This window comes from Cynocephalus volans, chromosome 1 (genome assembly GCF_027409185.1).
Source record: "Cynocephalus volans isolate mCynVol1 chromosome 1, mCynVol1.pri, whole genome shotgun sequence".
In the NCBI taxonomy this organism is placed as follows: Eukaryota; Metazoa; Chordata; class Mammalia; order Dermoptera; family Cynocephalidae; genus Cynocephalus; species Cynocephalus volans.
Window position 1 is genome coordinate 228230962 of NC_084460.1, and position 23105 is coordinate 228254066.

The following is a 23105-nucleotide window of genomic DNA, read 5'->3' on the forward strand; positions in this document are numbered from 1 at the left end:
GAATAGAGAACCCAGAAATCACCTCTCAGGCTTACAGCCATCTGATATTTGACAAAGGCAACAAAAACCTACATTGGGGAAAAGGCTGCCTCTTCAATAAGCAGTGCTGGGAAACTTGGATATCCACATGTGGGAGAAAGAAACTAGAGGTGCACCTCTCACCATATACTAAAATCAACTCAAAATGGATTAAAGACTTAAATATAAGACCGGAAACTGTAAAATTACTAAGGGAAAATATAGGTGAAACACTTCAGGAACTAGGTCTAGGCACAGACTTTATGAACATAAGCCCAAAAGCACAAGCAACAAAAGAAAAAATAAACAAATGGGACTATATCAACTACAAACCTTCTGCGCAGCAAAGGAAACAATCAACAGAGTGAAATAACGACCTACAGAGTGGGAGAAAATGTCTGCTAACTATGCATCCAATAAAGGATTAATATCCATAGTACACTCAAGCAATTACACAGTAAAAAAACAAATAGCCCAATTAAAAAATGGGCAAAGGAGCTGAATAGATATTTTTTAAAGGAAGACATACAAATGGCCAACAGGTACATGAAAAAATGCTTAACATCACTAGTCATCAGGGAAATGCAAATTAAGACCACATTAAGATATCACCTCACCCTAGTTAGACTGGCTATAAACAAAAAGATGGAGAATAACAAATACTGATGAGGGTATGAAAAGAAGGGAACACTCCTGCACTGTTGGTGGGACTGTAAATTAGTACAGCCACTATGGTAAATAGTATGGAGGTTTCTCCAACAACTACAGATAGATCTTCCATACAATCCAGCAACCCCACTTCTGGGTATATACCCAAAGGAATGGAAATCATCATGTCAAAGTGATACCTGCACTCCCATGTTCATCACAGCTCTGTTCACAATAGCCAGGATATGAAACCAACCTAAATGTCCACTAATGGATGATTGGAAAAGGAAAATGTGGTATATACACAGCATGGAATACTACTCTGCCATAAAAAAGAATGAAATTCCCCCATTCGCAACAACATGGATGAGCTTGGAGAAACATGTTGAGTGAAATAAGCTAAGCACAAAGGGATAAATAAGCATGTACTCACTCATAAGTGGAAGCTGAGAGAGAAATAGGGAAGGAAAGAAAGACCACAGTGGTGCACTGAACTTGCAGAGAAAGAGAAAATAGCTAGGGATACAAAGTGGAGTGGGGAAAAGTGTGATGGGAAAGGAGGTCAGGGATAAGACATGGGTGGGGGACACAGGGTATAATCAAAATTTGTGGTAATGGGCATGCTGCCAGTATGGATCTGGCCATCACATCTTGGGCACAAGTGGTGACAATCAGCTTTGTATCTCAAGAATATTCATTAAAAAAAAGTGTAGTTAATTGACTTGTGTACATTACCTTTCTTCAGTAATTTACTGCTAAAATCCCCACTTAAAACTACAAAGTTCTACAAATAAAAGTTGGGAAAATAATCCTAAAATACTTAGTACCTGTCGGGCCTTAAAAACTAACGCCTCCTTAAGTGACACTACAAGCGGCGCCATTATAGGCCCACAAGGGCGTATTAATGTGGCAGCCTAAGACAGCGCCAGGAGGAAGTAGGGTGGGGGTGTCTGCGGGAACCTTGCCTTAGCCCTTATTGGACAAATACGCGCTTCTGCGCTCAAGGTTGCAATAGCTAGGCATTGAGCAGGATGCATGCTCTCTTGACCTTTAAGCTGATAAGATTATGTAAAAATCCTCCCTTCCCCATTCGCCTTTAAAAGCAAGTGCTTGTGTGGTAATAAACGGAACTGCTCGACAGAACCCCTGCTGCGTCTGAGTGTCCTTTAACCGGGCTGGTTGGGGCCGGCAGCTGTGCTCACCTCTCTTCACGGCTCTCTTCCCCCGTCTCCTTCCAAAGGGGTCAGGAAGGAAAGAGGAATCCCGGCCGTTCGCTCGCCCACCCAAAGGAACGAGGCTAGGGCTGTTCGGGTCGGCCGGCAGCGGACCCAACAGAGTGGTGCCCCGTGTGAGGAGTTTTTAAAACTCATGGGTGAAAGGCGAGCGAGTGAGGCCCCCGGCTGCTCAGTCCTGAAAGAAGGTCAACAAAGGGTGATCAACCAGCGGAGTGGCCCCGCAACCGCGGTAGTCGCCGTGAAGTAATCCGCCTGTGTGTCAGGGTGAGTACCATAACAGGGGGAAGTCCCTGTACTTCTCTGCCCTGTTGCTCCCTTTGTCCCTTCCTCACGGGGCAACATGGGAGGTGTGTGTGTGGAAAGAGAGACGAGACAGCCTGCAAGGCTCTAAAGTACATGTTAAAAAGGAGAGGCCTAGAAATATCTGACTCCACGGCCACCAATGCCTGGCATCATGTAGTGAAGGTGGCCCCTTGGGCACCTTCGTCTGTCTTGTTCTCGTATGAGACTTGGAACCAGGTTCAGACCCTGGCCAGAAAGAATGAGATTAGTCACGGGCTAGACTCCCCCTTAGGGTTCTACCCAACCATCTCTGCCCTAAAGCTTTGCTTCCGTCCCGAGCATCAGGAAGGGGCAGAAAGGGATTGGGCGCAGTTCGATGAGGAGAGAAAAAAGGAAACAAAGCTACCAATGCAAGGCCCTGAGCCACTGAGTGATACCTATGCCCCTCCCCTGTACCCTCCTCTCCTGGCATACTCACCCCGCCAAAGTTTAGCCGAAGGAGAGAAAGCGGCACCTGAAGAAGTGGAGGAGGCTAGCCCACCTTTAAAAACATCCCCGGCAGAGCCGCAGGTTTTCCCTGTCATGGCTCGCTGGGAACCCCCAGCCGTCCACAGCCCGTGAGGGGAAGCGGCCCCTCAGGCCTATCCGGTCAACGTTGTAAAAGAAAAAAAAAAAAAGGCTTTTGCGGACGCCAGGACTTTATCCTCAGCCTTGCAGGCTCAGACACAAAACTTAACGGAAGCCTTCAAAGCGTTTACCGCCCTGATCCTCTCAGGAAACAATACTTACCCACCCTTCAAGGGACAATGTTTTGGTTGCGGAAGACAAGGTCATTTTAAAAGCCAATGTCCCAAGGCTAAAGGCAAAAAACCCCGTTTAAAATTCTGGGCACACTTTTAACTTTAGAAAAGGCTAGCCCAGAAATCAACCCACACACTTACTGCCAGCTGATCTTTGACAAAGGCACCAAGCCTATTCACTGGGGAAGGGACTGCCTCTTCAGCAAATGGTGCTGGGATAACTGGATATCCATATGCAGGAGAATGAAACTAGATCCATACCTCTCACCGTATACTAAAATCAACTCAAAATGGATTAAGGATTTCAATATACACCCTGAAACAATAAAACTTCTTAAAGAAAACATAGGAGAAACACTTCAGGAAATAGGACTGGGCACAGACTTCATGAATACGACCCCAAAAGCACGGGCAACCAAAGGAAAAATAAACAAATGGGATTATATCAAACTAAAAAGCTTCTGCACAGCAAAAGAAACAATTAACAGAGTTAAAAGACAACCAACAGAGTGGGAGAAAATATTTGCAAAATATACATCTGACAAAGGATTAATATCCAGAATATATAAGGAACTCAAACAACTTTACAAGAAGAAAACAAGCAACCCAATTAAAAAATGGGCAAAAGAGCTAAGTAGGCATTTCTCTAAGGAAGATATCCAAATGGCCAACAGACATATGAAAAAATGCTCAACATCACTCAGCATCCGGGAAATGCAAATCAAAACCACATTGAGATACCATCTAACCCCAGTTAGGATGGCTAAAATCCAAAAGACTATGAACAATAAATGCTGGCGAGGCTGTGGAGAAAAAGGAACTCTCATACATTGTTGGTGGGACTGCAAAATGGTGCAGCCTCTATGGAAAATGGTATGGAGGTTCCTTAAACAATTGCAAATAGATCTACCATACGACCCCGCTATCCCACTGTTGGGAATATACCCAGAGGAATGGAAATCATCAAGTCGAAGGTATACCTGTTCCCCAATGTTTATCGCAGCACTCTTTACAATAGCCAAGAGTTGGAACCAGCCCAAATGCCCATCATCAGATGAGTGGATACGGAAAATGTGGTACATCTACACAATGGAATACTACTCAGCTATAAAAACGAATGAAATACTGCCATTTGCAACAACATGGATGGACCTTGAGAGAATTATATTAAGTGAAACGAGTCAGGCACAGAAAGAGAAATACCACATGTTCTCACTTATTGGTGGGAGCTAAAAATTAATATATAAATTCACACACACACACACACACACACACAAAACCGGGGGGGGGGAAGAAGATATAACAACCACAATTATTTGAAGTTGATACGACAAGCAAACAGAAAGGACATTGTTGGGGGGGAGGGGGGGAGGGAGAAGGGAGGGAGGTTTTGGTGACGGGGAGCAATAATCAGCCACAATGTATATCGACAAAATAAAAATTAAAAAATTAAAAAAATATATATATATATATAAAAAAAAAAAAAAAAAAAAAGAAAAGGCTAGCCCCATTAAAGCCTCAGCTAAACATCTCAAACTCGTATACTCTCCCTCAATTACAAAAGCTTCTAGGCAAAATAAATTGGCTACGCTCATGGATCCCCCTTTCCACTGGCCAGCTTGTTCCCCCGTTTGCCCTGTTGCACGCCTCTGACCCCAGCACCCCCTTCATGCTCCCGCCTGAGTGCCATCAGCTTTTAAAGTCAGTCCAAGATCTCCTAAAGAGTGCCCAGTTGAAACGCTATGACCCTGAGTCCCCTATAGAGTTATGGCTCATAGCCACTAACGCCACATACATGGCTGCCCTAACCCAAAGGGGGGATCCACTCCAATGGGTACACTTATCCCTAGGAGGGGCCCCCCGGGTGTACACCACTCTGAACCAAGCTGCTGACCTAATAATGAAAGGAAGGGAATGCTCACTAAGATGTTTCGCAAAGGAACCACAGAAAATTGTCGTCCCCTTCCGCTTGGCAGATTTTACATGGTTAGCTCAATATCAAAACCGGCTGGCACTGGCTCTAGAAGGGTATCTCGGGGTTGTTGATTGCCACTATGGCAACAATAAATGGGTCTCTGCCTTCAAAGAGCTGTCATGGACTAACCCACAGCTTTTTGTCGCCAAACCCCTGGTAGATGCCTACAATGTCTTCACGGACGGTGGCAAATCAGGGGCTGCTGTAATTATTTACAAATCCCCATGCACCACATCACAGGCGGCCCCCGCTACTCATTTTCACCCCTGTGATGGGTCGGCACATACAAAGAGCTGCTCGCTATACTCCTTGCCCTGCAAAAGGTGCCAGACCCCATTAACCTTTTTAAAGACAGCTTATGTGCAGCCAATCTTCTCCCTGGGCTTCCGGGAGCCCACATTCGCTTAGATTGTAATCCCATCTCCTCCCTTATGATACAAGTAAGGAGTACCTTACAAGGCCGCAATAACCCTATTTTTGTTCAACAACTTCGGGGTCATCAAGGGATGCCAGGATTTCTAGCCACTGGAAATGCCCAGGCAGACACTCTTGCCTCTCAGGGCCCTAAAATACGTACAATAGATAGTGCCAGCCAACTGCACACTTTAACTCATGTAAACTGGCAAGGTCTACATGCCAGGTTTCCAAATATACCTATTTCACAGCTAATAAGGATTGTACACACATGCAAGTCATGCCTTCCTTATCTGCAAGTACCCCCCTTACAACCGCCAGGGGTCAATCCTAGGGGACTCAAGCCTAATGTGCTGTGGCAAACTGATGTAACTGACTTCCTGCCTTTTGGGAAACTCAAATATGTTTTTGTGTCCATTGACACCTATTCACACGCGTGTTGGGCCCCAGCACACGCAGGTGAAGCTGCCAAGCATGCAAAAAATCACCTGCTGCAGTGTTTTGCCACCTTAGGGCTGCCAGCACAAATTAAAACAGATAATGGGCGTTGTTTTTCTAGCAAAGCCTAACAAGAATTCTTAATACAATGGAACATTAAACATACTACAGGAATTCCCTATAACCCCCAAGGACAAGCCATTGTTGAACGGCATCACCAATGCCTAAAAAATCAATTATTAAAACAAAAAGGGGGAGTCACCAGCCCTCATCAGCAGTTGGGACAGGCACTCCTAACTTTAAACATCCTAAATTTTTCCAAAAATGAACCCGTCTGCCTTCCAGAAACACTGGTCAGCTCAACCACTGCGCCCGGAAGACCAAGTGTGGTGGAAAGACCCCGTAACAGGCCAGTGGAGGGTCCCTGACCCGTTGCTAACTATGGGTCGAGGGTTTGGTTGTGTCTTCCCCCTCAGTGAGTCAACCCCTATATGGGTCCCAGCCAAAAATCTTAAGTTCATGCCAGACACCCAGGGTACTGAGGACCCTGAGGAGTTTATTGTTTGTATGTTTCAGACTGCATTATGAACCCTTTGTGGATGATCCAAGTGGCCGCCCTCCTCGGGTCAACAAGGACAAGGGCCTCTGCCACTGGGGAAGGTCCCCAGGAGCCAGCCAACCAAACCTGGGAGGTCATACAAGCCGCTTGGAGGTGTCTGTATCACATTTAAAAAAAAAAAAATCACTAACATCACTTTTTGAAGCTGTTTTACAGAATCGACGTAGACTAAACCTGTTGTTCTTACAGCAAGGAGGATTATGCGCCGCCCTCAAAGAAAAGTGCTGCTTCTATGCCAGCCACTCTGGAGTGGTCAAGGATTCCCTAGCTAAGCTTAGAGAAGGGCTAGAAAAGCGCAAAAAAAGAGCGAGAAGCCAATAGTAATTGGTTCCAAATCTGGCTTTCAAGTTCCCCGTGGCTCACCACCCTGCTGTCCTCCCTGGCAGGCCCCCTAGCATCTTGGGGCCTTACGCCATTCACCAGGTTGTGTCCCTTATAAGGCGCAACACCACTACTCTTGTAATGCTCACCCAGGTGGTAGAGAAGGTGGCCCATAATGAAAGCCCTGACAGCCTTTGGGTCAATATGGCCCTTCAAGAAATCGACACCAATCTCTAAGGCTCCGCCCCGCCCCCGCTTGGCTGGATAGTCAATGACGGGTAAGATTTCCAGAGGGAAACAACCTAAGACAGGCACAGCCACCAGAGGGAATGGAGGCGAGGCTGGGAAGGTTAGCCACCTCCAGCTGTCTTATTAAAACAAAAAGGGGGAATATGTCGGGCCTTAAAAACTAACGCCACCTTAAGTGACATTACAAGCGGCGCCATTATAGGCCCACAAGGGCATATTAATGTAGCAGCCTAAGACAGCGCCAGGAGGAAGTAGGGTGGGGGTGTCTGTGGGAACCTTGCCTTAGCCCTTACTGGCCAAATACGCGCTTCCGCGCTCGAGGTTGCAATAGCTAGGCATTGAGACAGGATGCATGCTCTCTTGACCTTTAAGCTGATAAGATTATGTAAAAAAACCTCCCTTCCCCATTCGCCTTTAAAAGCAAGTGCTTGTGTGGTAATAAATGGAACTGCTCGACAGAACCCCCGCCGCGTCTGAGTGTCCTTTAACTGGGCTGGTTTGGGACCAGCGGTGTGCTCACCTCTCTTCACCGCTCTCTTCCCTCGTCTCCTTCCAAAGGGGACAGGAGGGAAAGAGGAATCCTGGGCCGTTCGCTCGCCCACTGAAAGGAACGAGGCTAGGGCTGTTCGGGTTGCCCGGCAGCGGACCCGACAATACCTTGTGATCAAACCTCTTATTAAATAACACCACTGAAAAAAAAAAGCTAGATACATGAAAATTTGAGAGGCTTTATCTAGGATTTATAGATGCCTCTAATACTGACAAATCAACTAAAAAGGAAAGTAGTGTTGTAGTAGTTCATACTATAACAAATACTCAAAGAAACTTTGGCTTTATTCACAAATCCCCAAGAGCAGGCCTGTCTCGTTCCATTGAGGAGTTTCTACTGAAAAGGAAAGCCCTGATTGTCTTTTAAATATGTTCCCATTAAACCATAACTTTTGACTTTCAGGTTTTTTTTTATTCATCGACTCTTCAGTAAGGTCAATTGATCTTTTAAGATTCCTCACCCTGTAGCTTATAATGCCCATCCCCAACTAAAATCTTCATAGTCACTTGACATCACAAGAGCAATTTATAGCATAGCCCAGAAAATTTACTAATCAGAGTTAATTTATCATCTAATTTTCAAGTCCTAGTCCTGCAAATTCATCTCTCCTTCCCTTCCTTTCATCAATAATTGTTTCTTACTATGTATTTTGTGCCAGGCAGTGCCTGGATACATACTAGTAAAAGAAAACAGACATGGTCCCTGCCCTCTAAACACAGAAAAAGACTTCTGGCCAAGATGGCAGAATAGACGGTCCCCAGCATCACTCTCTCCCCCAAATCAACCAATTTGCAACTATAAAAAAGCAATGACAGCCACAGTGGGACTGCCAGACATCAGGAGAAGAAGAGGAGAGACCTATGGAGTGAATGAAGGTGGGAGAAGCCATGATGAGAGAAAGAAAAAAACACTCTGACCTTTTCGAATCTTGGCCGCTTCCAGGATGGAGCTGCTGAGCACATGGAGCAGGAGCTGGCAAAAGCTGCAGCTGTGCCCTTCAGATGAAGTTGCTTGGAGGTGGCAGGGGATAAGAGGGCCTTGGTGTTCCCCAGGCCAGTAAGACCACTAAAAGGTTTCCCCTGGACCCACATTGGAGTGAGGAGCCACAACAACTGAAAAAAAGGAGCCACTCATAGGCTGGTGAGTCATCACAAGGGACCTGCACACAGCCCATCCCATGGGAAGTGCTTGGAGCACGGGTGATGGGTGAGATGGGCCCACTGGGAGAACACTGGGGCACAGCAAGGACAGCTTGATCTGCCCCCCAATCAGCATAGTACCACTCAGAGGAGACTGGTCAGGAATATAGAATTGTATGGCATGCAGTTTGATGAAAAGACTCAGGCCCAGACCAGTGTTTCTATATAATCCAGGTGCACCATATCTTACTATATCCAGAAGTACCTATAAAGTCAACCATTAAAACCTGAGCTGCACAAAAAGCTCTTCCTAGGGAATCAGCAGCAAAGCAGCAATTTAGTTCAACCACAGAGCTCAAGTATTGGTCCCCACAGGAAGTTCCCCCATTTTAAAAGTAAGCAAAGGACAACAAATAAGTTCCAACACAGAGTTTAAGTGGTAGGAACAGCAAATAATCCAACACAGAACTGAAAGAAAAAACAAAGTACCCACAACCAGAGACAAAGTTTGATATTAACTAGTAATGGTCTCCTTTTACCAAAGAACACCTATAACATCTAGAAAGACCGGAAGTTCCCTGGGCTACCAAGCCAGAAAATGGGAAGGGCAGGGTGCCTCAGCCAGGCCCCCTGACAACTGCAACCAGTCCCAAGGGTGGGGGCTGAGGGTCTTGGCCATACCCCCAATATGCACAACCAGCCCAGTGATGACCACCGAGCCACTGCAGGATGCACCATGGGCTCTCCCAAGCCAGGGCAGTTGGGAGCTCAGGGCCTCAGCCCCTCCTGACACATGCAGCCAGCCCAGCAACCACTGAGCTGCCACACGAAGTGCCCCCAGGCTCTCCCAAGCTGGGGCAGTGGGGAGCCAAGGGCCTTGGCCACACCCCCCTGACATGTGCAACCAGCCCAGCAATGACCATCAAACCACTGCAAAAAGGGCCCCAGGTTCCAAAGCTGCGTTGGTGAGGGTCAAGGGCTTTTGTCACATGCCCCTGACACCTGCATCAAGCTTGGCAATGACCAAGCCACTGCTGAAAGCCCCCTGGTCTCCCCTGTGGGAATGACGGGAGTGCCACTGGCCTCAATCCCACTCCTCCTTCTTCCATCCCATGTAACTTCCCCTTTCCCCTCTCCCCGTCCCTCCCAACTGCTCCACAACAACATCATAGAATGTAAAAAATTAATAATATTAATAAAAATAAATAAATAAAAATAAACATAGAAAGGGAGGCAAACAAGTAAAACAACAGCAAATGTGTAATTATAAATTGTGAAGATCGCTACAGAGGAAATTATTATGTGCAGGGATAGGTAATAGTGAAACAATTATCTAGACACTATGATCAGAGGAGACTTCTCTAAAGTCTGTATTAGTAAAGATTCCACAGAGATACAGAACCAATAGGATTCACTGATGGAGGCTGATCTAGGAAAGCCAGTGGGATAGTTCTGAGAACTAGAGGAATGACAATGTAGGTCTCAGTCATGGGAGTACTAATATCCCAGATCAAGCATTCAGGCAGACAGAATAAATTCCCCCTTCCTCCATTCTTTGTTCTTTATTCAGGCCCTCAACAGATTAGATGATGCCCATCCACACTGGGGAGGGGAATCTGCTCTACTCAGTCCATTGATTCAAATGCTAATCTCATCTGGGAGCTCTCTTACAGATGCACACAGAAATCATGTCTAATCCAGGTACTCCAAGTCCCAGTCAAGTGGACACATAAAATTAACCATCACAATATCTCAGGACATTTAACCTGAGAGAAAGCATAAGAAAAAGCCAGCCTTATGAAGCTCTTCCAGACAGAGGAATAGCATATTTGAGATCCCGAGCTGGAAAAGAAAGATGTGTATCTAAAGAAGTGAAAGGTCAGGGAGGCTGAAAGATAATGGGCCAGAATGAGAACAGTACCAGATAAATTTGAAGAAGTTGGCAGATAATCCTACCACCTGGATGATAGAGGGTGTGCAGCCTTACGTATCAATTAGGTTGAAAAGTACAAAACACCCAACTCAATGTGGCTAGATAAAAAGCTTAATTAAATGACTCACATAACTCAAAAGCTTTTGGAAAAGTCTCACTTTAGATGAAGAAGCTGGATTGAAGATTTACCAAGACCTAATTTCTCTCTCTTCTCTTGTCTCTACTTCCAGAGGTGGACCCTTCCTCCCTGGTTGGCATCACAAAAAGGGTATCCGTCTTCACCAGTGCCAATAAAAAAATCCCAGAATGGAATCTCTTTGGTTTTGATTAGTCTGACTTGTCTCATGTTCCCATTCCCTTAAGCAAGCACTTTTGTCTGAAAAATGTGAAGGTACTTCAAAAATTTCATGGGAAAACAGAATTAAAAGATAATACAAATCTTCTCATGAACTTTTTGAGGTACCCTTATATAGTGTATGGACCGGTTAGGTTGGGTCACATGCCACATCTGGAGTCTTAGGTTAAAAAATTTTTTTAAGTGATTTTTTTGGGGGGGGACAACTTCTGGTAATGGTGGAGTAGTAAAGTGGTCACAGAAATCCTCCATAGATAATAATTATAAAAACCGGGTTTAAAAAAAACAACAACAAGGATTGGCTGGTTAGCTCAATTGGGAGAGCATGGTCTGATGACATCAAGGTCAAGGGTTTGGATCCCCCTACCGGCCAGCCACCAAAAAAACAAAAAACAGTCAAACCCAAAACCCCAAAACTAAAGATACTGGAAAGCATTCAAAAGCAGAGAAAACCCAGAGGAGAGTTTAATCTGGAAAAATGATAACTAGAAGGGGTAAGAAGTGTGACTTTGTGCCATTCTGATCTTATAATGCTTCCTAAAATCTCATAGCTGTAAGTACAGAAAATGGTAGAATAAAAACCAGCAGGTTTATCAACTAGAGGCACAAGAAATCAAAATTCAGGGCTAAGAAAATATCTGGAAATTTAAAGGGAAAATCCTGGCAGTGAGTAAACCACAGAAAGAATGAGATCCAAATTCAGAATTTAAACTATCCAAATGCCTAGCTGCAAGTATATTGTGCATGAAGGGGGAAGGAGTCCAGGCCACTGCAAAATAGCTGGCAGAGAATGTAGAGAAATTTACTCTTGAAAGGCAGACTTATACACAGCAGATCTGCTGAGTTTGATGTATTTCTTAAATGTGCTCTCTCACCATGATTAATTCAGGCCTGAAGTGTTGCAATACAGAGCGTAAAGCTAGCAAAGAAGCTGAAAATTTGGGGGTAATCGTAGAAACAAGAAAACCACAGACAGAAGGAAACCCGTCTCTGTCTAAATACTTTCCTGACCAAGAATTTTCATGGGCACAGAGGAGCCTCCCACAGGGGATGAGTCTAAAAAAGTTGCAGTGGAAAGCCAAAAGAACACAGCACAGATTAAACTAAAATGGACATTAATTTTTTAAAAACTAAGTGTTAAATTACTGACTTGTAAACAACCCATCCATCAAATAAGAATTAACAAAGGAAAATAAAAAATATTTTCACTGGAATAATAAGAAAATAATAACATATAAAAATTAATGGGTTGCAGTTATGGCAGTACTTAAGGCATCACACTACCTAACTTTCAAATATACTACAAAGCTACAATAACCAAAACAGCATGGTACTGGTATAAAAACAGACACATGGACCAAAGGAACAGAGTAGAGAACCCAGGAATAAACCAACATATCTGCAGCCAACTGATTTTTGACAAAGGCACCAAAAACATACACTGAGGAAAGAACAGCCTCTTCAATAAATGGTGCTGGGGAAACTGGTTATCCATATGCAGAAGAATGAAACTAGACCCTTATCTCTCACCTTATACAAAACTCAACTCAAAGTGAATTAAAGACTTAAATGTAAGACCAAAAATTATGAAACTACTAGAATGAAACATAGGGGAAATGCTCCAAGACATTGGTCTGGGCAAAAATTTTATGGAGAGGACTCATAGAGAACAAGCAACAAAAGCAAAAATAGACAAATGGGACTACATCAAACTAAAAAGCTTTTGCACAGCAAAAGAAATAATCATCAGAGTTAAGAGGCAACCTACAGAATAGGAGAAAATATTTGCAAACTATTCATCCCATGAGAGATTAATATCCAGAATATACAAGGAACTCAAGTTGATAGCAAACCCTCCCCCCCAAATAATCCCATTAAAAAAAGGGAAAAGGAGCTGAATAGACATTTCTCAGAAGAAGACATATAAATGGTCAACAGGTATATGAAAAAACGGTCAACATCACTAATTACCAGGGAAATGCAAATCAAAACCACAATAAGATATCATATTCCTCCAGTCAGAATACCCATTATCGAAAAGAAAACAAACAAGAAATGTTGGCAAGGATGTGGAGAAAATGGAACTCTAATACCCTGTTGGTGGGAATGTAAATTAGTAAAGCCATTATGAAAAACAGTATGGAGGTTCCTCAAAGAACTAAAAATAGAACTACCATATGATCTAGCAATCTCACTACAGGTTATTTATCCAAAGAAAAGAAAGTCAGTAGAACAAAGAAATACCTGCACCCCCATGTTTACTGAAGCACTGTTTATAATAGCTAAGATATGGAATCAACCTGTGTCCATCAACAGATGAAAAGATAAAGAAAATGTAGCATATATACACAATGGAATATTACTCAGCCATAAAAATTAACAAAATCATGTCATTCATGTCAACACAGATGAGCATGGAAGACATTATGTTGGGTGAAATAAGTCAGGCACAAAAAGATAAACACCCCATGTTCTCACTCATATGTGGAAGCTAAAAAAAAAAAGCTCATAGAAGTACAGAATAAAATTGTGGTTACTAAAGCTGGGAAGGGTAAGGGGGAGAAGGGACAGGGAGAGGTAGGTTAATGGGTACAGAATTACATCTAGATAGGAAAAATAAGTTCTAGTATTCCACAGTAGTGCTAGCTGTCTATAATTAACAACAATTTATTGTATATGTTCAAATGGCTGGAAGAGAGGAGTTCAAATGTTCTCATCACAAAATGATAAATGTTTGTGGTGATAGATATGCTAATTAGCCTGATTTGATAATCACACAGTTTATACATGTATGGAAATGTCACTCTGTGCCCCATAAATATGTACAATGATTAAATGTCATTTAAACAATAAAATTTAAAAAAAAAAGAAAAGGACAAAGATCCCAAATGATGTGAGCTCACTCTTTAGAAATGAGGGGGAAAAAAGAGAAAATCAAACCAACAGAAAAAAAGAAGGAAATAATAAATATAAGGGCAGAAATCAATGAAACAGAAAATAGAAATCTCAATGAAAACAAAAGCTAGTTCCTCAAAAAGATCAATAAAATTGATAAACCTCTAATCACTAAGAAAAATGAGAAAAGACACAAACTATGAATATCAACAATGGAAGAGAAGACATCACTACAAATCATACAGACATTAAAAGGATAAGGTAATATTAGGAACAACTTTAGTCCCATAAATTCAATGACTCAGAAGAAATGGACAAATTCCTTGAAAGATTCCAATCAAAGCTCACTCAAGAAGATAAGTCCTATACCTATAATTTAAAAGGCGAATTCATGGTTTAATAACTTACAACAACAACAATTTAAACAAACAAACAAAAGTGCTCCAGGCCGAGATGACTTCACTGGTGAATTCTACCAAACATTTAGGGAAGAAATAATACCAATTCTACATTCTTCCAAAAAACAAGACAGGTGGGAATCTTCCTAATTCATTTCTAACAAAAAAAATGACAAGAAAAGAAAACTGTAGACCAATAACCCTCATGAATATAGGTGTAAAATTCCCTAATAAAATTTTAGCATATCAAATCCAACAATATTTTAAAAGGATAATACATCACGATCAAATGGGATCAGTCCCTGAAATGCAAGATTGGCTTAACATTTAAAAATTAATCAGTGTAATTCACCACATTAGAAAATTAAAAATGAAATGCCATATGATTATCTCAATAGATGCAAAAAGCATGTGACAAAATTCAATACCAATTCATAATAAAAAATTCTCAGGAAAAATAGAAGGGAAATTCCTCAATAATCAGACTTACTGGTAAAAGAATGACTGCTTTTCCCCTAAGATCAGGAACATGGCAAGGATGTCTGTTATAATCACTTTTATTCAACATTGTACTAAAAGGTGCAATTTCACTGAAGCAAGGAAAAGAAATAAAAAAATACACAGATTGGAAAGAAAGACAACCCAATTTAAAAAACAAAATATTTGAATATTTAAAAAGGCAAAATATTTGAGCAGATATATGAGGATACTTCAAAAAGTTCATGGGAAAACAGAATTAAAAGATAATATGAATCTTTCTATGAACTTTTTTTTGGGGGGGGGGCAGCTGTCTGGTACAGGGTCCATGAACTTTTTGAAGTACCCTTGTATTATGAAAGAAAGTGTATGAAGAGCAAATAAACACATAAAAATTTGCTAACACCATCAGTCTTTAGAGAAATACAAACTAAAACCAAAATGAGACACTACTCAGCACCCATTAGAATGGCTAAAAATAAAAAGATTGACTATACCAAGAGTTAACAAGGACACAGGGTAACTAGAACTCTCATACACTGCTGGTGGAGGATAACAAATGTTACAACTGCTTTGCAAAAACATCTGTCAATTCTTATCAAAATTAACATACAGTTACCATATTCTATAGCCATCCCACTCCCAGGTATTTACCCAAGAGAAATAAAAACACCTGTAAACAAGTGGTTTGTTACTTGAATATTCATAATTGCCTCAAACAGAAACAGTGCAATGTCTATCAACAGGTAAATGAATACACAAATTGTGGCAGAGCCATATAACAAAATATTACTCAGTAACGCAAAGGAATGAGCTATTGATTGATACACAAAATGATATGAATAAATTTCAAAAGCATTATGCTAAGTGAAAGAAGCCAGGCACAAAAGAGTATAGACTATATGATTCCATTTACATGAAATTCCAGGAAAGGCTGGACAATAGCAATAGAAAGCAGATCAGCAATTGCCAGGGTGATGATGAAAGGAGGAATCTAACTTCAAAAAGACACAGGCAATTTTTTGAAGAAATGAAAATGTTCAATAACCTGGAGGTTACATTAGTATATATATTTGTCAAAATTCATTGAAGTATACATTTAAAATTGTGAATTTTATTACATATAAATTATACCTAAATAAAAAATAAATAAAAAACTAAAAGTGGGGGAGTTTGTATAATCAGTTGAACTGTTACAAGAGTAATAGATTAAAGCAGAATTAAATACATTAAAGCATGGAAGTGGAGTCCAGCTACGAATGAACTGCTATGATTCAGGTGAGAGATTTTAGCATAGACTCCGGTAGTAGTAGTGAAGACAGAAAGAAGTATACAAACTCAAGCCTTCTTTTGAAGGCAGAAACAATAGGATTTGGATGTGAGAGTGAAAGAGAAATAGAGAAATCTAGAGATCACTATAGGTAAGGCTTAAGCTACTGGATAGATAGTGGGTATCATTTAATTAAATGAGGAAGAATTTGAGAGAAACAGGTTTGTGAGGGAAACCAAGAGTTTGGTTTTGGATATATTAAATTTGTTAAGTTTGAAATGTCTATGAAACATCTATGTAAAATATGTATGCTCAAGAGCTCAGAGAGAAAGTTCATAGGTGGAGTCTCCATACGCATATATTAAAACAAAGAGATAAGAAATAAGAGGCCTCAGGACCAAGACCTGGAAAATGCAACATTGATGAGTAAAGGAATCTGCAAAAAAACCAAAAAACTAAGAGTGGTATCATGGAAGCTAAGAGGAAAGATTTTCAAAGAGGGAGTGGTCAGCTGTGTCAAATTCTGCTGAGAGGTTGAGTGAGATGAGGATAGAAAAGTCGCACCGGTGTGGGTTGAGATGTGCATGAGAGACAAAGAAAAGCTATATGCAGCTATCTCTTTTGAGAAGTGAGGTGTGAAATTTTGGCAAAAAATAGGGCAGTAGTATTTGGGGTGAAGGAAGCGTTTTTGGTATGTATTGTTTTTTTCGGATGGGTGATACTAAGAATATGTTTTTATACTGATGTACATGATTCAGTAGATAAAGAAGGATTAATGATAACTGTATAGCAGGAATGAAGTCTTTGAAAAGTCCTTTATACTCTTTAAAAAGGAAACAAGATATATTTGCTATTGTCTGTGAGAGGGAAGAGCCATATCACTTTGAGTTAAGCATTTCTTCTATTCGTTAAATTTATATTCTTACATAGAACAGTATATCAAAAGAGATGTGTAATAAGTATATACAAGCTGTTAGATACATTACTAAAGTACTATTTTTTTAAAAAAGAAAAGAACTGATGAAATGGGAATAAAGCTCATATACATGTATCAGAAAAATTTATTGCAATACATAGGCAGGGAGATATAGCAGGGGGGCTATAACGAGATGAGCTCAAATCGGTATTTAATTGTTTCATTCAACATTTGTTTCAACCTCCTGTTAGTGAGTGTTCCTGTGATGAAGGAGTTGATGGCTAAAGACGACATTTACCAGTCTCTCTTGCAGTCAGGGTTCCAGAAGCAATTTAGATTCTGTCAATCAGATGTGTTTGGAAAGAATTAAGAACAGTTAACCTAGGTGATTGGCAGCACATGAAATATCCTTTTTGCTGGTTCAGATCTAGCAGACAGCTCAGACTAGCCCTGGTGCCAGTTCTGTCAGTGGTTTCTGATCACTGAATTGCAGGTAAGGAGGTATGATCATGGAGCCAGCAGTTGGAACAGTGATGTTCTGATTGAACTGAGGTAATTTCCTCAGCAGTTCAATCTGGCAGTAAGGCTCTGAAATCATGCGTGTGGGCCAGGGGCCACTTCTTCAGTAATTTTATAAGTACCTAATTGCTTATATTAAATCTCTTCCTGCTTAAAATAGCTTTACTGATTTATGTTATCTCTAGCTGAATTTATTGATATAATAATCAACAGCCCAAACTGCTGAGAGTTCCAAAACCAAAAAGCCAATTCAGTCTGTCACAACAGCCTAATCACTATGTATTTTTCAAAGCGATACTAAATGAGAGGTGCTATGGTCTGAATGTTGGTGTCTCCCAAAATTTATAATTTATAAACAATAGAAATTTATTCCTCACAGTTCTGGAGGCTGGGAAGTTCAAGATTAAGGCTCCAGCAGACTCAGTATCTGATGAGGGCTCATTCTCTGCTTCAAAGAGGATGCCACCTTGCTGTCTCCTCACATGGCAGGAAAGGGAGCAAGGCAGCTCCCTTCAACCTCTTTTATAGGACAATAACCCCATTTGTTGAGGGCTCACATCCCAGAGGCCTCATCTCTTAACACTGTTAAACTGGCATGAACACTATCCTTTGATCTTCTAAACAGAGGTTCTGTCGCATATTCCCTATACCACTCAGGGCCAGAATAAAGTTTGTTTTTTCTGAGGAACTGATATACTAACTAGCAGTAGGGTAAGGTGAGGCATGTAACCCTTTATATTTTCCTTTTGTTCTTAGCAGCTCTCTAGTTAAGTTTTTTGTTCAATATCTGTGGTTTTCTTCAGCTAAATCCTTTTTATTTTTTAGAGCCTATCTTTTGATACTTTGGTTGTTTTTGCTTATTGTGCCTATACATTTATTGAAAGCTGCCCCAAATTATTTTTTAGCAGTAGACAGTTTGTTTTTTTTAAAAAAATCATTCTTTCAGGGAAAGGAAATATTACTCTTCTGATAAGACAAAAAAATATCCATATATGCAGGTAGCCTTAGATGAGTCAATCTTTAGTGTTATTTTCTGCCCAACTTACTATAATAAAACTAAAAATGTATTGTGAGAGGCAATCTTCCAAGAGCCCTGAGTCCCTGCATGTTATTGCTGGACATGCCAAGAATGCAAGGCCTTGACAACTCTTTAACTGGGCTATATCTCAGGATTGCATTTGCAGTGAGCAACCTCAAAGGATGAGGTAACATCTCCACCCACACACAGAGTGTGCTTGCTGTCATTTACTATAAAAGCAGTGGATTCCTCAAGCTCAGTGTTCCTCAGCTGTGACACAAACTCACTGAATGCCTAGGATCCAACTGGGCCTTTTCACATCATGCCTGTGGGACTTGGGTGTGGGGAACAAATGCCAACATGATGCTCATGTTGTTTGCTGTGCCATAAGCAAAAAAATCTCTGATCCAGGAGTCTCATGTCTTCTGCCAGCATCCATAATAGCAATAAGCTAATTTGTAAATTGGTATAATTTCAGACTCTGACAAGGTATTGATCTGAAAGAAGGTAGTTGATCACTCAAAGTTTGAAAGCAGGCTTGAATTACATCCTTTATAACTCAGAGTAATTCCTATAGACATACCGTTAATGAAGATAACAAAGAAATAACTGTTTTCCTAAAATAAAATAACTGTTTAAAACAAGAGAATGACCGCAAAGGGCCCATTAAAGAACTGTTGAGGTTGTGACATTCTAAAGATGAAAATTGTCTAATGAGAAGTTATTGCTTAATGCACAGAGTTTATGTTCAGGATGAAGAAAAAGTTTTGGAAATAGGTAGAGATGGTGGTCACACAGCACTGTTAATGTAATTAATTCCACACAATTGTATGTTTAAAAATGCTTAAAATGGCAATCATTATGCTGTATATAATTTACCACAATAAAAAAAAAAAAACCCACAAAAATTCTGGTTTTTTGTCTCTACATACTAAAAAATGTGAGGAGACTGAATTGTTTAAGATTCAGTGGTCAGGCCCATTATCACTCTATAATTTTACATTATAATGGAGAGAATTACCAGGCAATGTATAGGCCAAAAATAATGAAGCAAACAAGGAAAGACAGGAAATTATAATAAACTGAGTTATACAAAACAACTAGCATTCTCTTAAGTAGCTTATTTGTTGGAAGGGAATGAAAGGCTTTATTTTATACATGAACCATAACACTGAAAGTCAAAAACAAAAACTCATTTTACCTAGATAGTGAAAAAAACTCAAGCTGTAGGTACTAAAATTATAATGTGATAGTAAGTGATATACTTCTGTCTAAACAGAAATAAAAGATACTTTGAAATTCAGTGTAAGCATCTCAATATAAAAACTCTACATTATTTTTTATTACCAAATAAATGATTAAAAAAAAAGAATCCCTTTCTAGACAAGATTTTTGATGTTATTCAGCAACTCAGCATACCCCACACCCCTCTGCAACTCCCAACCACCAGTAACAAAGGATAGTGAACAACATATGACTAATCAAAATTGTAGGAGGCGGGGGGGGGGGCGGTGAAGGGGGAAGAGGAATGGGTAAATGGACACGAAAATCAACTACAATGTATATTGAGAAGTTAAAAAAAAATAAAAAGAATTGTAAGTAATTCCAGTGTCATTAATTCAGAAAACTAATGGGAAAAAAGTGTCTGGAAAACTCCAGGCTCTATATTCAAGGATGCTATTAAAATCTTCAACATAAAAAAAGACATTTCTCTAGAAACATATATATATATTAAAGATTGATCCAGACATAAATGCAAAAAGTAACACAGCAGATTAGGAGAATACCTTGAAAGGAGCTGACAACAAAGGAAAGAGGAAGAAGAGTAACAAAAAACTGGAAAGAATAAATTATAAAAGTTACAACTGTGTGATCATTTAAAAAAAGTAATCTAAGGTGAAAAGCCAATCACAACATCACTATTTTTAAGCACAGGATATCATCAATGGACCTTAGAGTCCAGCCATCATTTAATAAGGTAAATGTGAGAGAAGTTGTTAAATTACTTGGTGAAGATTTGTATGGTGCAGAAAAGGAGTTGCTATATAGATTTAAAAAAACAAAACCAAAAACACCTATTTTAGTTATTTTATAATCACTAACAACATTTTAGAAAATTGTTGTATAATTATAGAATAATAAAATAACATCCTTATCATTCCATTGATTAGATAAATGAAAATATATACTTGGCAATTTGCTAGGGTATTTTATAATCAAACAGTCCATATTTATGCATTTCATTTATGCAAAATTATAGATCTAATTTGAAAAGGTAAAATATTTAGTTCTACTGTTTACAAACATAATATAATCTGCAAGACAAAAAGTATTTACGGTAAATTGCTTCCTACAGATAAAGAAAAGAATTATCAAGTTTAGGTGTTAAAAAAAAGGATATATTCTACCAAACTTGTATAAAAGGGCAAAGAACAACTTTGGGGGATTCTTAAAGATACCTTCTACATAATTGATCAAAACTGAGGATGTTTTCACTTTTGAAATAAAGCCCTGTGTTTAGCAATATGAACTTTATTCATGTTTGAGAGAAACTTGCCATGCTCTATATTTTTAAAATATTTTCTGTGAAATAAATGGTCTGTCTTAGTATACACCTGTGAATTGGGGTAGTCGGAGCTCGTGAAGGGCATTTCAAATACTAGAAGCAAATATAGGGCAAAGGGTGCACAGCACTGGTACTTAATGTTACCACCAAGGACTCCTTTTTAAATGTTCACTTCCTCATGGGCCTTATTGTTTTAAAAGACAACACATTTATTAATTTATTAATTAAAATGGTAAAACAAATTAAGATATTAGGTTAAACTCTCAAAGAGGATTTCTAATAAACATGGAAAGCATGGAATAACCAGAGCTACCCCAGTGGAAAATCCAGAAGAACCAAAGAGACCAGATGTTTAACCTAGCTACTGTTCAACAGGTCAATGGAGTTCCTGAGAATATTTTATTCAGAGCTCAATAAAACACTATGAATGCAAATCATGAAAAGGATGGCATTCTACAACTGAGTTAATAAAGGGTATTCACCACATGGGTTGATTGTAGAGCTAAGTGAAGCAGCTACAGTGGAAAGGCCGCCTTTTGAAACTGCTGAAGCCACAGAAGGTGTAGAAGCTGAAGTTGGGGTAGTAGAGGAGGCTGTTGAGGATGGTAACCTTTCTCCAGACTCCATATCTATAAGATGGAGAGAAAACTGTTAATTCTCAGTATTAGACAGTAGAATTATTCAAAAGAATTATATACATTTAAACTTTTTGCATACTTTAAAAAAAAGAAATAAATTGAGAAATGCATGTTCTTCATAAAGATAAAATAAGGATAAAAACAATAAAAAATACTAATTTATGAAATAAGTTTAATATTAAATATATCGAATCCTCTTCTAATATATTTGCAGTATTCTCATATCCAAAAAATTAATAAATCATCTCAACATCTATTCACTTGTAACATAATTCCCACATTATCTTTATGAATCAAGAAAATATCACCACATTGAATTGCATCCTTGGCTTCTAAATTCAGACAGCAATATCCTTGTGGGTCTTAAGTGTCCAAGATTTGGCCTGGTAATCCCCGATATAACAAAGGTTCCCCCAAAAAAAGGCAAATACGTTTTAGAGTTTTTACTGGAGGCAGGTTTGAACTATGCTTTCAAAATGGCCTTAGTGTGACCCCTTTATAATGACCAAACCACTTCTAAGCATCTTTATTAATTGCTTCGCTGTTGTGGGTAGAATCATGCATTGGTTTAATTACAATAGTTCATGTTGATATTAAAAATCCAGAATACAATCGGCTATGATCATTTTAATACTCCATGCATGCACTGTCTCATAATTAAGCAAGGAAATCATTAAGTTTGCAGATGCTACAAGGAATATACTACCTATAGAAAGAAAAAAAAAGATATTGTTCACCTATAAGTGAATTTATGATCAGCCACATGTAAACTCACCATTTAAATAATCTGACTATAGAAAGATTTCTGTACTGAATTCTATATCCAACTCACATAATGACTACATTTCCTAAGAAAAATGGTTTAATTTTATTTAAAAATATTGACTGGTTAAAAATAATGCAAGGTTAATGTTTAAATGTTGACTAAATCCATAAAGTATTTAGATAATTTTTCTCATAAACAGAGACATATGGGGAAGGTAATCTTGGGTTCACACATAGCATCATTAGTAAGACCATTTCAATGAACTTTTGAATCATATACAATTCAAAAACTTTTCTTCATATTCTGGTATTGCTGTCAATCACCTCCATAACAGTACTGCTATGATAAGTATGTCCATATGCTTACAGAATCCTTCTTTCTCTTTATCAGTATTCATCACAGAAAAGGTGCTGTTGCTCCTGATGGCTGCATGAAACTAATGGTAATGGGCAGACTTTTGGGTCAGCAACAGTCACCAGCGAACTCTGAGACATGTGGCTGTCTGATGGCAAGGCCCATGGCTGACACCTTTCTCCATAAATTATTTTCACCAAGTCTCATTTCACTAAATACAAGAAAAGTAGATTCTTTACCTAGAAAGATTTCATTGAAAGAAGTCTATTTTTTTCTTTATAGCTGATAAACTCATTATCTCAAAGAATTCTG

The 23105-nt window shown here is 39.6% G+C and overlaps 1 protein-coding gene across 9 annotated transcripts in view; it reads right to left on the reverse strand.

Annotated features, from left to right (window-relative positions):
* The window catches only part of BAZ2B (bromodomain adjacent to zinc finger domain 2B), a 294255-nt gene that overhangs the window by 136788 nt on the left and 134362 nt on the right, over nt 1–23105 (reverse strand). For all 9 annotated transcript variants that reach the window (XM_063092906.1, XM_063092873.1, XM_063092915.1 and 6 more), the window contains one exon: nt 21518–21664. In XM_063092906.1, coding sequence (XP_062948976.1) covers nt 21518–21662 — 145 coding nt within the window. In that variant the 5' untranslated portion in view covers nt 21663–21664. The remainder of the gene's footprint in view (nt 1–21517; nt 21665–23105) is intronic.